The sequence below is a fragment of the Balaenoptera borealis genome (assembly GCF_965194805.1).
Source record: "Balaenoptera borealis genome assembly, chromosome: 16".
Classification (NCBI taxonomy): Eukaryota; Metazoa; Chordata; class Mammalia; order Artiodactyla; family Balaenopteridae; genus Balaenoptera; species Balaenoptera borealis.
Window position 1 is genome coordinate 16,854,052 of NC_138872.1, and position 14,672 is coordinate 16,868,723.

The following is a 14,672-nucleotide window of genomic DNA, read 5'->3' on the forward strand; positions in this document are numbered from 1 at the left end:
ACAAGGGGGAAATTTTTTTCTCTGGGTAAAGAATCATTGTCTTCGCAATTGCTGTCCCACAACGGAGCTGGCTGCCAAGTAAGAGCCACCTCTCCCCATCAGTGGAGGAGTTCAAGCAAAGGCCAGACAACTGCTTGATGTGGATGCTGAAGAAGGGGCCTGCAAATCAGAAAAATGCTTCAAAGACCTACCAAGAACTTCAAGAAACTTCTATGGTTCACTTTACCTGCTGCTGCAAACACACCAATGGCCACCAGGTGGTGATAGAGTTGCACCATCCTTGCAAAGGCTTTAACAGCCCAGTTTTTCGGCAAGTACCCAAAACCTAATTGAAACAAAATGTAAACTCAGAATAGGAAAAAAATAGGAATTCCATACGATCCATCAATCTCACTGCTGGGCATTTAGATTGGCACCTCGGCTCCTTGCTGGCTAATTCCCTCTTGCTTGTCACTGTGGCCTGGAAAACACCAGGCTCCAGATGAGCCGGGATAGTCAAGTTCCCCAGGCTGCAGGCCCCGCTGGAGCACTGTGGCCCCCAGTCTCATGGTCAAACCACAAGCAGGGCCCTCAGCACCCTTGCAGTGGCACCCAATCCACCCTTCCCAAGTGGGCTCTTCCCTCCCTGTCCACACAGCGGACAAACCTTCTCTCAAACCTACCTCGTAGCAGACAGCCCAGCCCCCAGGCTATTACTCCCCTGCTGTTTTTCTTCGGAGCCCCTGTTGCCTCTGGCATGTTGTATATAGATCTGTCTGCCCTCTCTAGAGTCTAAGCTCCAGGAGAGTAAGGTTGTTTGGGGGTGGAGTCGGGTGGGGTATTTTTCTTTTTTTTTGCCCTCGGATCCTCAGCACCAGAAAGAACCATGCCTCACCTAAGCGGGGAAGGGAGGCAGTGGTTGGAGGGACCCTGGATGCGTGTTTATTTCAGGCACAGAGCAGAGAACAGCCCCAGGGCGAGCTAACAGGTCTGCAGTGGCTGCAGCCACCTCCCTTGGGGGACAGGGAAGAGCCGCAGGGTAAGTCCCAGTGGGTGGGGAGGATGGTGGGGAGGGCGTCGCTGGGCAGACGGCCCTGGCAGGTTGCAGGCCAGTCCACTGTGAATCACCCCCAGGAGCTTACGATGACCCCAGGGGGCGGGGAATCCCAAGTGGTCCCCAGGCACGCTGCGTCTGGGTCTGACGTGGGTGTTCCACACAGTACGATCCCCCTAGAGACAAAGTACCCCTGCCCCCACCCTCACTGCAGGGCAGGTCACCCATCAATGCCAGCAGCCCCGTGGGGAGAAGTCAGTGACAGCGCCTGGGTCACCAGGGGAAGGGATTTGGAGGTGGGCAGAGGGGTGTCCGGGCCAAGAAGTCAGGAAATGCACAGGGGCGTGAAGCTGGCATGGCCCAGCCATGGGACTGGCTGGAGTGTCCAGCTCAGCCACGTGGGCAGGAGGCAGGTGGGAAGGGTAGAGGCCCATCCCGGGTCTCAAACGGGGACCAGGACGCAGCCAGGCTCAAACCAGGCCTGGCTATGTGTGACCGATGGGGGCTGCCTGGGGAGGGCTGTCAATGCTGAGTGACAGAACCCTGTGTGCAGCCGACAGGACAGGGCTGTGTCAGAGTCAGGCAGACTTGAACCCTGGCGTCCTAACTCCCAGTCCTCTCTTTAGAGGCTGGGGACCCCAGGCAAGAAGACCTGCCCCCAAGTGTCCCTTGGGAACCAGAGGCACTGAAGCAGGGTGTGGATACCGGGCTGCCCAGACAGATGCCGTCCTGCGGTGAACTGAGACCGCAGCCCCCAGGGATGGTCACATGCCCTGTCCGATGGATCCCACTGCTGAAAACATCACTCCTTGATTTAGACCTCTCTAAGTCAGGCACCTGCCCCTCTTCCGTCCCCAGGGACTCTTCCCGGCCACCAGTCAAGTGCCACAGTCTGTGCACTGGCCCATGACCAGGGTCCAGAGCCCAGGCTGGAACTGCTGCCTTGGCCTGGGGAAGTTAGGGCCACTGTGGCCAGAAGGTTCTGCCCAGCTGCCGGTCACTCCTTGTTTACCAGCCTGATCTGGGGGTGGGGCTCATCACAGGCCAGTTCAGCCAACCACGGCAAGGGCCAACCACTGCCCCCCCACCCCCGCCTTCCCCAAGTCCTCAGAGCTTTGTGAAACACCCACTGGGTACAGAGAAAACTGCCTCCAGCACATTGGGTCCCTGGGGGCAACAGAGTCCAGAGACCCAGGCCTGGGCTGTGCAGACAAGATTGCACTCTGAGGATGAGGGCCCCGGTCCCTGCATCCCTCAGGGCCCTAAGGACAGTCACCAGGCAAGCACTGTCACCAGGGAACCACGAGCAGGATCCAGGAGGAAGGTGGGGTCCAGAGCACAGGAGAAAGACGACTTTTATTCTTTCAAGAAAATGTACCAACGGGTTGAAGGAAGGAGCATGCTGGCCACAGCCCTGTCCTGAGCAGGGGTCTGAGATGAGGCCAGGCCTGACCAGGGCTTGGGAGAAGCTAACGGGGCTCCCTGTGGCACTGGGGGGAGGGCTGGGCCAGCTCAGAGGTGGGACTTTGTTCTGTTAGCACCAGGAACCGCCCGCAGCTGCAGCCGGACTCGGAGACAGGACAGTGGGAGGCCCTGCTCTGCCTCCACCTGAGCAGTCTGGGGAGGGGCCGGCGGCAGAAGGCTCCCTGCAGGCGGTCGTCTTTGTGTGATTCTCAAATTCACAGCCTAGACTCGGCCCCCCAGCCCCTTGTAAACATGAGAATGGGCTCGTGACTGCCAAGCCCCTAAGACAAGATGAGGGTCCGAGATGTGTGGCTGGGCTTCAGGCGGCCCAGGAGCTGCCGGGCTTTCTCCTGCATGAAGAGCTGGTCCCTGGTCCCCCCACAGGCCACCATCTTCCAGGCGCTGGTCATCTGGGAGGAGGCAAAAGGGTTACCACCCAGGCAGGGGCAGCGTGCTCCCAGGGGAAGCCTGGCGACTCCGGTCGGGGAGGGGTGGGGACATTTCTATGACGCTCCCTCCCTCTAGAAGCCACAAGTCTTTCTGTGCTCACTGCACCTTCCTGGTGGACCTGGGAGTCCTCAGATGTAGAACAAGGAGGCTGGACCAGGACACAAGCCCCACCCTCCCCACCCTTACTACACGGCACCAGCCTCCGCATGAGGAAAAGCTACAGCCACGCAGGCTGGTGAGGAGCAGAGAGGGGTTGACCCGTGCAGATGGTGAGAGGAGCAGGCAGGGCACCCCTGCCTTCAAGGACAGAAGTCACAGAGACAATGTCTTAATTACGAGTGAGACCACATCATGAAGGAGGGGCTTTGTGGAGGGGGTGGTCTCTAGTACACAGATTCCCTGAGGGAGTGACGTCTGGACAGAGATGTGAAGCCTAAGTTAATCAGGCAGAGGCAAAGCCTGTGCAAAGGCCCTGAGGTGTGAAGCGCACAGAGCAAGGGCCCGAGGAGGATGCACTCACGGGGGCAGGAGTCAGAAAGTGGCCTCGGGGCTTCTGGGCCGCCGGCTTCTCGGGCTTGGCCTGCAGGAAGCCCTCGTTGAGCAGGCTGCTGTCCTCTCTGCCGCCCGACGGGGTGAGGCCGGAGGAGCCTGGTGGGATGTTGGTTGGCTGAAACCAAAACCAAATCGAAGGCTCAACATTTTGCCATGAGCTCTTTGTGGGAAGGAGAAAACGAAACAGCAGGTACATCCCAGCACCACCATCTCTGTTAGGATCTTGGGCAGGATATTACTTCTTTAAGCCTCAGTTTCCTCTTCCAGATGGGAATTCATTTAAAGATTCAGTAGGAAAACAGCTGTAAAGTGCCTGTTTCAGAGCCTGGCACCTAGTAAACGCCCAATAATGCTGGTTCCTTTTTACATGAATCTGGTTCCTCCCCATCCCAGGTGGATACGAAGATGCTCCAGCTTCTCCTGGGACCAGAAACACCCACAGAGGTGCCTGCGTCGACTAGAACTCACTGGGAGCTGCACAAAGCACCCCAGGACTCCCGGACAGGCCTTTACCCTCCTAACAGCCTACTGGGCTCAGTGCCCTCATTACAGGCAAGAACCTGAGGCTCAGGGACCTAAGAGACACCAGAGACCAGGGCCCGGTGTCAGGACTCACCCTAGGCCCCCCACTCCACCTCCTCTGTTCTTAACCACTTGCCCTAACTTTTTCTCTTTCTGCTAATTATTTTACTTGCCCAAGGCGATGCTGGCTGCAGGTCTGGCTGGCAGGGACGCCTGGCCAAAGGGAGGTTTGCCTGCAAGGGCTATGAGAGCAGCAGGCGCGCCTGCAGGATCTGGTCAGGCACTCCTGTCTCGTGAGCTCTGCCACAGCCCTCACTGTCTGCTACCAGCGGAAGACGGGCTCAGCCCACTGTCTGCTGCAAGGGTTCAATAGCATGGCATGGTTTCTGCGGCCCAGCCTCTGTGTAGGCAGCAGCCCCCTTGCTGGAGGTTGGCCTGGGAACTGGGAAGCACCCATGCCAGAGCTGAGGTGCCCCAATCCCCTGACTATGCCCTGAGGCACGTCACTGACCCTCTCCTGGGTCACCCTCAGGAGCAGAACACAAGGGAAGGCGCTGGGGACTCAGAAACCACGGCTGTCAAACGTGTTCTAGCAATGCAACTCTTGCCAAATAAACCTTTATGTGAAAGACACAAGCAGGGCTGTCTGAAGCCAGGGGGGTGGTGCCCAGCTGCCCCCTCCCTGCTGAGCCCGGCACGTGGAAGCCCAGCCCGAGAATCACCAGATTCCACCTCCAGGGTCCTCTCCAGGCTAAAGGGCTCAAGAGGTGAAGGCCCCCAGGGAGACTCCATCCCCCCAGCCTCCTGCAGCTCGCGTGGGGAGTAGCAGGTGGCCTCACAGGATGGCTTCTCTCCCAGACCCCTTACCAAGGGCAGAGCCTTGGGCAGCGCGGACATCATCAGCTTCATGTCCTCATCCACGATGTCAAGGGCCAGGGACTTGCGGACTTTCTTGATGGGGCTTCGCCGCAGCTGGGGGAGGAGGAGGTGCTTAGGGCAGGCGTTTGGATTCCCCCGGGTCACCACCAGCGCCTGATGACGCCGGCCCCAGCTGCCCTGGTCACAGAACCAGGCCCTGGTGCAGGGGAGTCCTTGAGCATGCCCGGCTGGCAAGGATTTTCTGGGGGGGGCATGGGGGACCAGGACACTTTGGCCCCGCTGCAGACTCTGCCCACAGAGCAGACTGTCCTGCCAGATGCTCAGTGTTGGTACTGAGGACACCAATGCCATCCTCCACCCAACCTCATCCCCAAAGGGACCAAGTGCAGCCCCCAAGTCTCTACTGCACGAAACGCTCCCCTAAACAGCCAAGTTACAGCTAAAACACCTACCTGCCGGTGAGTGACATGGAGACGTGGGACCCCACGGGACACAGGCGTTACAGGAATGCTCAGCCCCACCCCCGCACTTCCTATAAGCAGGCCAGGGGTCAGCTCCAATGCCAGGGAGGGGCTCTGAGACTAGTACTCACCCCCCAACCCAGCACTGTGCCCCAAGCAGGTGCCACCACGGCTCGGAACCACCTTCGGACACAGAGGGGCCAGAGAGGGTCCCGGCCATGCTCTACGTACACGCCCAGGGGCCCAGCCCAGTGGGTCCCTCCCAGCCTGGCCACCCACCTTCGCACCCACCCTCCACCCCGGCACACTCCCATCCTCCCTGCTCCCCAGGAGAGCACCTGGGAAGAAAGGGGCACAAAGACAGAGGGGACATGGAGCCACCTGCTGTTGGGAAACCCCGCACGCCAGGCGGTGGGAGAGCTTGTCCAGTACGGCCCGGCCCTGCCCAGAGCAGCTCCCCACCTCACCGGAGCCCACTGTCCCCCACCTGCTCGTGCAGCCAGGACACCTGGCCAGCTCCATACCAAGGATTTCCCTTGAAATCCTCTTTGTGCCCTTTCTAACCCCTTAACACCGTACGTATTGAGTCACTAGGGTGTTTGCTGTTTCCACCCACTGAACTCCTGGAGGGAGCGACCACTCTGGGTCCTACTCACTGTTCTGCCGCCCCACCCAGCCCAGAGCCCGCTTCAGAGGGGTCCAAACAATGCTGAATAACTAAGGCACCAGTTCAAAGGGGAAGAGGGAAGGGTCCCAGGCACCAAGGCCTTACGTTGGTTGGTTTCACGGACAACCACTCCGCAGGAACAAAGGGCCGGGGCCACAGTTCCACTTCCCCCGGTGCCTTATGTCTACCAGACCCGCTCCCCGCTCCGCCAGCCACTCACCCCAGCCTTCCTCTTCTGCTTCTCGGGCCTCACTTCGTCCTCAATGATGAGCTCGATGCCGGCCTCGGAGCGTAGCACCTCCTTCAAGTCCTCCTCCAGGTGCGGGGTCTGGGGCTACGGGCAGGGATGTGAGTGAGGCCCTGCGCCCAGGCCGTAGGGCACAGGCAGGGCCTGCTCACGGGAGCGGCGGGGCAGACCCAGGCAACGCAGGGAGGAGGCCCAGTGCCGGGACACTGGCCTCACACACAGTACCCACGGCCACTAACTGTCCTGCCTGGGACACTGGCCTCAGCTCACTGAGGGCCGCACAGGCCCGGAGTGTCCCCACTTGACCACAGCCAACCTCACACAACCCGGGGAAATAGCTGTCATCTTCCACAAGGTAGAATCGGAGGCTCAGAGAGGGCGAGACCCCAGCCCAAGGCCACAGAGCTGTGAGGTTAGAACCTGGATGCACTCAAAACCCTAACTCCTTCACCCCTCGGTCCCACACTAACGGGGACGTTGACTCCATTTCCCTTTCTCGGGCCTGGGGGCTCAGGCGGCAGAGACCAGGGGAGGGAGAGAGCTACTGAGCAGCAGGTGTAGGGTAGAGTAACACCCGAGAAGTCGCTCTAAAAGCCCCCATGTGGGCTTCCCTGGTGGTGCAGTGGTTAAGAATCCGCCTGCCAGTGCAGGGGACACGGGTTCGAGCCCTGGTCCGGGAAGATCCCACACGCCATGGAGCAACTAAGGCCGGGCGCCACAACTACTGAGCCTGCGTGCCGCAACTACTGAAGCCCATGCGCCTAGAGCCCGTGCTCCACAACAAGAGAAGCCACCGCAATGAGAAGCCCGTGCACCGCAACGAAGAGTAGCCCCCGCTTGCCGCAACTAGAGAAAGCCCGCGTGCAGCAACGAAGACCCAACGCAGCCAAAAATAAATTAATTAATAAATAAATTTATTTAAAAAAAAAAAAGTAAAAAAATAAAAGCCCCCATGTGCTTGAACTATCGCTGCCAAGGGCAGATTCACCCTCCAGCCGTGCCTGGAGAGCATGCAGACCTCTTAGTATCTGGGAGCCGAACCCCACTCAGACAGGAAAGGGCAGTGCTGACTGGGGCCTGGCCTGGGGCCTGTGCAACTCCACCAGCTGCATCCCAGGATGGGGAGACCACGGCCCCACCACCCAGACCCCACGTGGTGAGCACGGAGGGGAGCTCGCTGCAGGCTTTGTCCACAGGCAAACGCTTCTCCACAACCTGCCTTTCTCCCACCTTCAGCTGGTTTCTAAGACACAGCCTATTTCGGAAAACCCGGGGTGCCAGCTCTCTCTTTTGCCCTTGGGGAAAGCAGGACCGTCCCATGAACTGGGAAGAGTCAGGGGAGAAGGGCCATTCTCACACTGCTGGGGAAGCACCCCAGGAGGTGTCTCCTCACTGGCTAGCCATCTCCATCCAGCCCACCCATGAGTGCTTTCCCGTGTTTTGCAAAGGACGGGCAGCTGGTCAAAAGGCTTAGGTTTGAGGAGCAATTCGCCACTTTCCTGAAGCAGCCCCAGCGCCCGAGCAAGTCCTTCTCCGTCCCAACTCCTGCCCATGTTCTGCTTGGCATGGCCAGGTGCTGAGTATTTAGTCATTTATGCATTTACATGCCGATTGCCAGCTTCCACCACCCCAAACTCCCAGCTTCACCAGGACGCCACCGTGGCTCCAGCACCCAGCACCGCCTGGCACGTGGCAGCTGCTCAGGAGATGTCTGATGAACTGGTAACTCCACCTCGGGGGCCCCATTTATAAAACTAGGGTATCTGCAACTTCTCAGGGCTGCTGGGAGAATCTAATGAGATCTCAGAGGGACAGGGCCCTGTGAACTGTAAATGGCTGGAGGACCAGCCCGGCCATACCACGTACCAGGGGCTTTAGTGGTCCGTACTTCTCCAGGGCGTTCTTGAACGGGGTCGGTGTGTGAGGAGTGCTGTCCCTGGAGTACTTCTGATCTGGGGTTACAAACCTGCCGGGGACAGAGGAGGAGGCTTCACGACGGGGCTGGGGGCAGACACCAGCTGCTCTGCTGCAGGCTGCCCGTGATTCCCACACCGCCCTCCACCGGACCTCTGGCCTCAGCAGCAGGGAGGCAACCCCCGGACAGTCTCTTCCCATCACACTTGCCCACCCACCCACCTCCCCACCCGCAAAGGGAGTTACAGGGGCTGAGAGGAAGGGCTATCCTCAGAAACGGGAAAGAACAGGGAAGAGTCTGAGGGTCCAGCACACCAGAAAGGCTGGAAGAACGACTGAGAAGGCTGCTGTCACTAGGATTCTCCATAAAACAAGGCCGGCCTGTGGCCACACTGCAGAACCAGCGAGAGAAGGGGGAGGCGAGGAAGGTGGGGATCCAGGAAGACCGCATCCCTCTCCAACCTCTCTCCGGAGAAGCAGCGACTCCTTTTGCGATTCCAGCTGTCTGTTTAAGAACTTCAAGTCCAGGATTTTGGCTTGAATAGAGAATCATTTCTCATGAAACATATCTAAGTATCAATTCTTTTTCTTGGTTCCAGCATATGTTTAAGAGCATAGATTTGAAGTCCAAGATTTTGGCTTGAAGGGAGAATCATTTCTCATGAAGCCTACTTATGTTAAATGTTAGATCAACTCTTGAGAGACTGACTTCTGACCAAGCAATTCATACATCTTTTCTGAAATTACATATCATTACAAGAACTAAAACTCCTGAACTGATTCCTGAATTACAACTTAACTGCTGAAACATAAATAGCAATGCTTCTCCCCCGGCACATGTAACAAGCAGAAGACCAGTTAAGTAACTCTCTCTACTTGGAATTCAAGAGTCACGATGGCACAAGGAAGGAAACTTATTGTGAAAGCACAGAAGCAGGTAAGCAACCTGTACAGGTTGAAGGTGAAACGCTGTGCTTCATACGCACGGGAGGTGGGGCACGGCCATCCCTCCTGACTAAGCACCAGAGAGACAGAGAGAACTGGGGGCCCTTCTGTCCTTCACGTAGGGCTACTCAAACACAGTGGATCTGCACTTGAAACTTATAAAGGATGCAGAGATTAAATTTTTCGTGGCAATGTGGACTCTCTCCATTTCTGAGATTAGAAAACCATCAAGTTAAAAAATAAAAACCGGGGAATTCCCTAGCGGTCCAGTGGTTAGAATTCCGCGTGCTTTCACTGCCGAGGGCGCAGGTTCAATCCCTGGTCAGGGAACTAAGATTCCTCAAGCCATGCGGCGTGGCCAAAAAAAAGAAAAAAAAAAAAAAAAAAAAGAAAGAATTAGAACAGAGGTGAAGCAGCAGACTATCCTGACGGAAGTGAAGAGGTGTGGTGACCAGGAGGAGGCTGCCTTCCTGTAACAGAGTCTCAGGTGGTTTTCCAAAGGGTCCCTCCCCCAGAGAACCTTCTCCGCCAGGCCGGCCACTGTTTGGGGAGAGGCAGGCCCAGCGCAGGTGCGGCGGGGGCATAGCACTCACGCAGCGTGTTTCTGGTGCAGGGGCGTCTTATCCCGGTGCAGCGGCGTGGTGACCACCACCTTCTGGCTGCACACGGGGGTGGACGTCAGCGAGGGGCTCTCCAGCTCTAGTGTGTCCTGTTTGTTCCAGAAGTTCAGAAACTGCCAGGAAGACCAAGGAAACAAGATAAGGTGATGACCTAAGAGCCCACCGGCAGGCGCCAGGGAGCAAAGGCCAGGACAGATGGGCAGGGACCCATTGAGCAGGTCCATGTAGACCCCAGGCTGGGCATTACCCAATCCTCGCTTTGCCAGGATGATGGGAGGTCCATCCCCCACCCCCACGCGCTGATGACAGTGTACTTAAGGCAAAGAAAGCTGACTGAGAGCAGCTCCTTTTCAGAAGAAAAAAAAAAGTAGCTCTTAAATGAACTGCAACAGACGGGTCAGTGATGATGGAGATGGTGACATCAACACTTAGACACACCCTCTCACACCAGAGCTGAGCACTGCACACTGAGAATTTCAAATAGTTTTCACAGATCCTCTGAAATGTAAAGATTACGATCCCCCTTTACAGATAAGAGAGGTTTGGATTCTTGCACTGAGTGCTAGAGGCGGGACTCAAACCCAGATCTGAAGCACCACCCTCTCCCCGCTGCCCTGAAGGTGCCCTTGGCAGCCCAGGGCCACCTGCAGCCCTCAGGCCCACCGCCCTCTGCAAGGTCCCTGGGCAGGGCAGCTGCACCCAGTCACCCTGGGCTGCTCTCTGGGCAGTTCCAGCCCTGCTGTCTTCCTTCTCCAGCCAGCAGCCCTCATGGGAGGCCTGCTATGGGCTAAACCGTTTTCTCTCCAAATTCACATATTTACACCGTAACTCCCAGCACCTCAGACTGTGACTGTATTTGGAGATGGGCCTTTAAAGAGGTGATTATGGTAAAATGAGGCCACATGGGTGAGCCCTGATCCAATAAGACTGGTGTCCTTAGAAGAAGTTTAGAAAAGAAGAAGAGATTATAAGAGAAAAGAGATTAGGACACAGACACTGAAGGAAGACCAAGTGAAGACACAGAGAGGAGATTACCACGTAGAAGCCAGAGACCTCAGAGGAAACCAATCCTGCTCACACCCTGATCTTGGACTTCTAGACTCCAGAACTAAGAAAATGAATCTGCTATTCCAGTCCCCCTGTGTGCAGTTCTTTGTCATGGCAGCCCCAGTGAACTAACACAGGGCACCTTGCAGAAACACCACCAGACATCCCGACACATAGGCCTGGCCTCAGTCCCTCTACAGCAGAGGGTGGTCTCTGGAAACGTGCCACCACTGGGCCTCATTCTCTTGCGTCCCCACAGGAGGGAGGAAACCCTTGAGACCCAAAGCCTCTGCCCGCCCCCCTCCTGCCCTGGGCCTGCCTCTTGCCCCCCCCCAGTCCATCCCCCACCCCACAGCCCCCAGCGCAGTGGATACCCCCTAGCTGTACCCAGGACCTTCCGAGGCCCCAGCCCCCATCCCTCAACCCTTCTCCTGCCCCCCATCACTCCTCCTGCCCCCATCACTCCTCCTGCCCCATCACTCCTCTTGCCCCATCATTCCTCCTGCCCCCATCATTCCTCCTGCCCCCATCACTCCTCCTGCCCCCCATCACTCCTCCTGCCCCCATCATTCCTCCTGCCCCATCACTCCTCCTGCCCATCACTCCTCCTGCCCCATCACTCCTCCTGCCCCCATCACTCCTCCTGCCCCCATCACTCCTCCTGCCCCATCACTCCTGCCCCCCATCACTCCTCCTGCCCCATCATTCCTCCTGCCCCCATCATTCCTCCTGCCCCCATCACTCCTCCTGCCCCATCACTCCTCTTGCCCCATCATTCCTCCTGCCCCCATCATTCCTCCTGCCCCCATCATTCCTCCTGCCCCCATCACTCCTCCTGCCCCATCATTCCTCCTGCCCATCACTCCTCCTGCCCCATCACTCCTCCTGCCCCATCACTCCTCCTGCCCCCATCACTCCTCCTGCCCCCCATCACTCCTCCTGCCCCCATCACTCCTCCTGCCCCCATCATTCCTCCTGCCCCCATCACTCCTCCTGCCCCATCACTCCTCCTGCCCCCATCATTCCTCCTGCCCCCATCACTCCTCCTGCCCCATCATTCCTCCTGCCCCCATCACTCCTCCTGCCCCATCACTCCTCCTGCCCCCCATCACTCCTCCTGCCCCCATCATTCCTCCTGCCCCCATCACTCCTCCTGCCCCCCATCACTCCTCCTGCCCCCATCACTCCTCCTGCCCCATCATTCCTCCTGCCCCCATCATTCCTCCTGCCCCCATCACTCCTCCTGCCCCCCATCACTCCTCCTGCCCCATCATTCCTCCTGCCCCCATCACTCCTCCTGCCCCCCATCACTCCTCCTGCCCCATCATTCCTCCTGCCCCCATCACTCCTCCTGCCCCATCACTCCTCCTGCCCCCCATCACTCCTCCTGCCCCATCATTCCTCCTGCCCCCATCATTCCTCCTGCCCCCCATCACTCCTCCTGCCCCATCACTCCTCCTGCCCCCATCACTCCTCCTGCCCCCCATCACTCCTCCTGCCCCCATCACTCCTCCTGCCCCATCATTCCTCCTGCCCCCATCACTCCTCCTCCCCATCACTCCTCCTGCCCCCATCACTCCTCCTGCCCCATCACTCCTCCTGCCCCCATCATTCCTCCTGCCCCCATCATTCCTCCTGCCCCCATCACTCCTCCTGCCCCCCATCACTCCTCCTGCCCCCATCACTCCTCCTGCCCCCATCATTCCTCCTGCCCCCATCACTCCTCCTGCCCCCCATCACTCCTCCTGCCCCCATCACTCCTCCTGCCCCATCATTCCTCCTGCCCCCATCATTCCTCCTGCCCCCATCACTCCTCCTGCCCATCACTCCTCCTGCCCCCATCACTCCTCCTGCCCCATCATTCCTCCTGCCCCATCACTCCTCCTGCCCCCCATCATTCCTCCTGCCCCCCATCACTCCTCCTGCCCCCATCACTCCTCCTGCCCCATCACTCCTCCTGCCCCCATCACTCCTCCTGTCCCCATCACTCCTCCTGCCCCCATCACTCCTCCTGCCCCATCACTCCTCTTGCCCCATCATTCCTCCTGCCCCCATCACTCCTCCTGCCCCATCACTCCTCCTGCCCCATCACTCCTCCTGCCCCCATCACTCCTCCTGCCCCCCATCACTCCTCCTGTTCCCCATCAGTCCTCTTGCCCCCGTCACTCCTCCTGCCCCCCACCCATGAGTCCTAGCTCTGGACTTCACACCATACTCTGCTCTCCCCTTGACTCCAAGCCTACATTCAAGCCGATCAATCAACAAACCCCACCTGAGACACCACTCTCTGAGTGCCTCCCTCACCTCTAGGAAAGACAGGGCCCTCCAGGCTCCCCCCAACACTGTGTCTATTACAAACAGAGCCTGGGAAGCAGTACTCAACACAACAAGCTCTCAGAGACTCAGTAACTGCTCCTCCCACAGCCCTTTCCTCAGGACATTCTGACCACCGAGTCCCCCACCCCAGCCATCCTCTCCATGGGCAGGGCTGTCATCGGCCCCTTCGCTCCCCAGGGCTGGCAAATCTGCTATAAAATCGGTGCTCAGTAAACCCACTCTTTTAACACACACTGAGTCCTCTTCCCTTCCTGGTCCGTTTATCACCCTCTGCCCCCAGCTCCAGCAATCCGCTGCTCATAGAAGCCTGCCTGGCTGACACCCTTCCCCGACTAGATGCACCCGAAGTACCATAAGCCGCCTTTTCCACTCCATTCATCACGTTTCTTTGGGTCCTTTTTTATTAACTGGTCTTCCCATCAGCACGGATGCTTCATGAGGGCAGGGCCAGGCCTGTTTCTGCCCTCCAGGGTCCCCAGCACTGGGCACAGGGGGCTGTCACCCGCGCCCAGAGATCAGTCGGGGTGGGGTCCACGCACCTGGGAGGGCGAGAAGGGCAGGGTCTTGACGGGCGTGCTCTTCGGGGTGAGGCTGTTGCAGGAGTCCAGGAAGGACAGGCTGGCGCTGTTCTCCGTGACAGGTGACAGGGCGACTCGCCTCTTCTTCTGCCGCTTGAGCACCGAGGGCGGTGTGCTGATGCCTGAGCCCCCCACGTCAGTGCTGGGGGAGATGGGGATCAGCTCGCCCCGGCTGCTCCGGCTCAGGTCCGAGATGGTGTGGCCGTCCAGGCGGTACTCGGTCACGCTGGGCACAGCGGCGGCAGGCTGGCGGGTTGGCGGGGCCTGCTGCTGCTGCTGCTGCTGCGATGGATGGGGCTGCACCGGGCTGCCGCCAACGCTGCCCTCTGCGGATGGCTCCTCGGGGAGGTCAAACTTACTCAGGTCACACCAAGCATCGGGGTCCTGCCCAGAGAGGGGGTTTAGGAATAACTGCAACGGCTCTGCTTTTCTACCGGTTGATATACCACAGGGCTCATTCGTTAAAGGAAAGTACACAGGCATCAAGCATGATCCCACAGGGACTTCCCTGGTGGCGCAGTGGTTAAGACTCCACGCTTCCACTGCATGGGGCACGGGTTCGTTCCCTGGTCAGGGAACTAAGATCCCGCAAGCCGCGTGGCCCAGCCAAAAAAAAAAAAAAAGTATGATCCCACAGCCCAGGAACGATCACCCTTAACATTGTCTTGCCTTTCCTCAGATTCTTCTATGTCTTTGTATCTGTATTTGGAAACATAACTGAAGTCATATCGTGCCTATGGCTGCTTGCTGTTATTTACAAAAATGTTCTGTGCGTTTTTAAGATATACAAAAAGCACAAAGAAAAATACTCACATACCCATCAATAAGCCTAAGAAATAAAACCTTATCACTAAAGCTCCAGGTCCACCTGGCACATCCTCTGCCTGCATGCAGGAAATCACTGCCGGAATTTGGTATTTACCATCTTTATGCATTTGTTTATCAATTACCACTTA

The 14,672-nt window shown here is 58.0% G+C and overlaps 1 protein-coding gene across 1 annotated transcript in view; it reads right to left on the reverse strand.

Moving 5' to 3' along the window:
- Positions 1-2,370: 2,370 nt before the first annotated feature.
- The window catches only part of MYBL2 (MYB proto-oncogene like 2), a 30,796-nt gene continuing 18,494 nt past the window's right edge, over positions 2,371-14,672 (reverse strand). The window contains exons 8-14 of the mRNA XM_082361729.1: positions 13,678-14,100; positions 9,728-9,867; positions 8,142-8,241; positions 6,249-6,362; positions 4,889-4,993; positions 3,468-3,614; positions 2,371-2,907 (exon numbers count right to left, since the gene is read on the reverse strand). Coding sequence (XP_082217855.1) covers positions 2,779-2,907; positions 3,468-3,614; positions 4,889-4,993; positions 6,249-6,362; positions 8,142-8,241; positions 9,728-9,867; positions 13,678-14,100 — 1,158 coding nt within the window. The 3' untranslated portion in view covers positions 2,371-2,778. The remainder of the gene's footprint in view (positions 2,908-3,467; positions 3,615-4,888; positions 4,994-6,248; positions 6,363-8,141; positions 8,242-9,727; positions 9,868-13,677; positions 14,101-14,672) is intronic.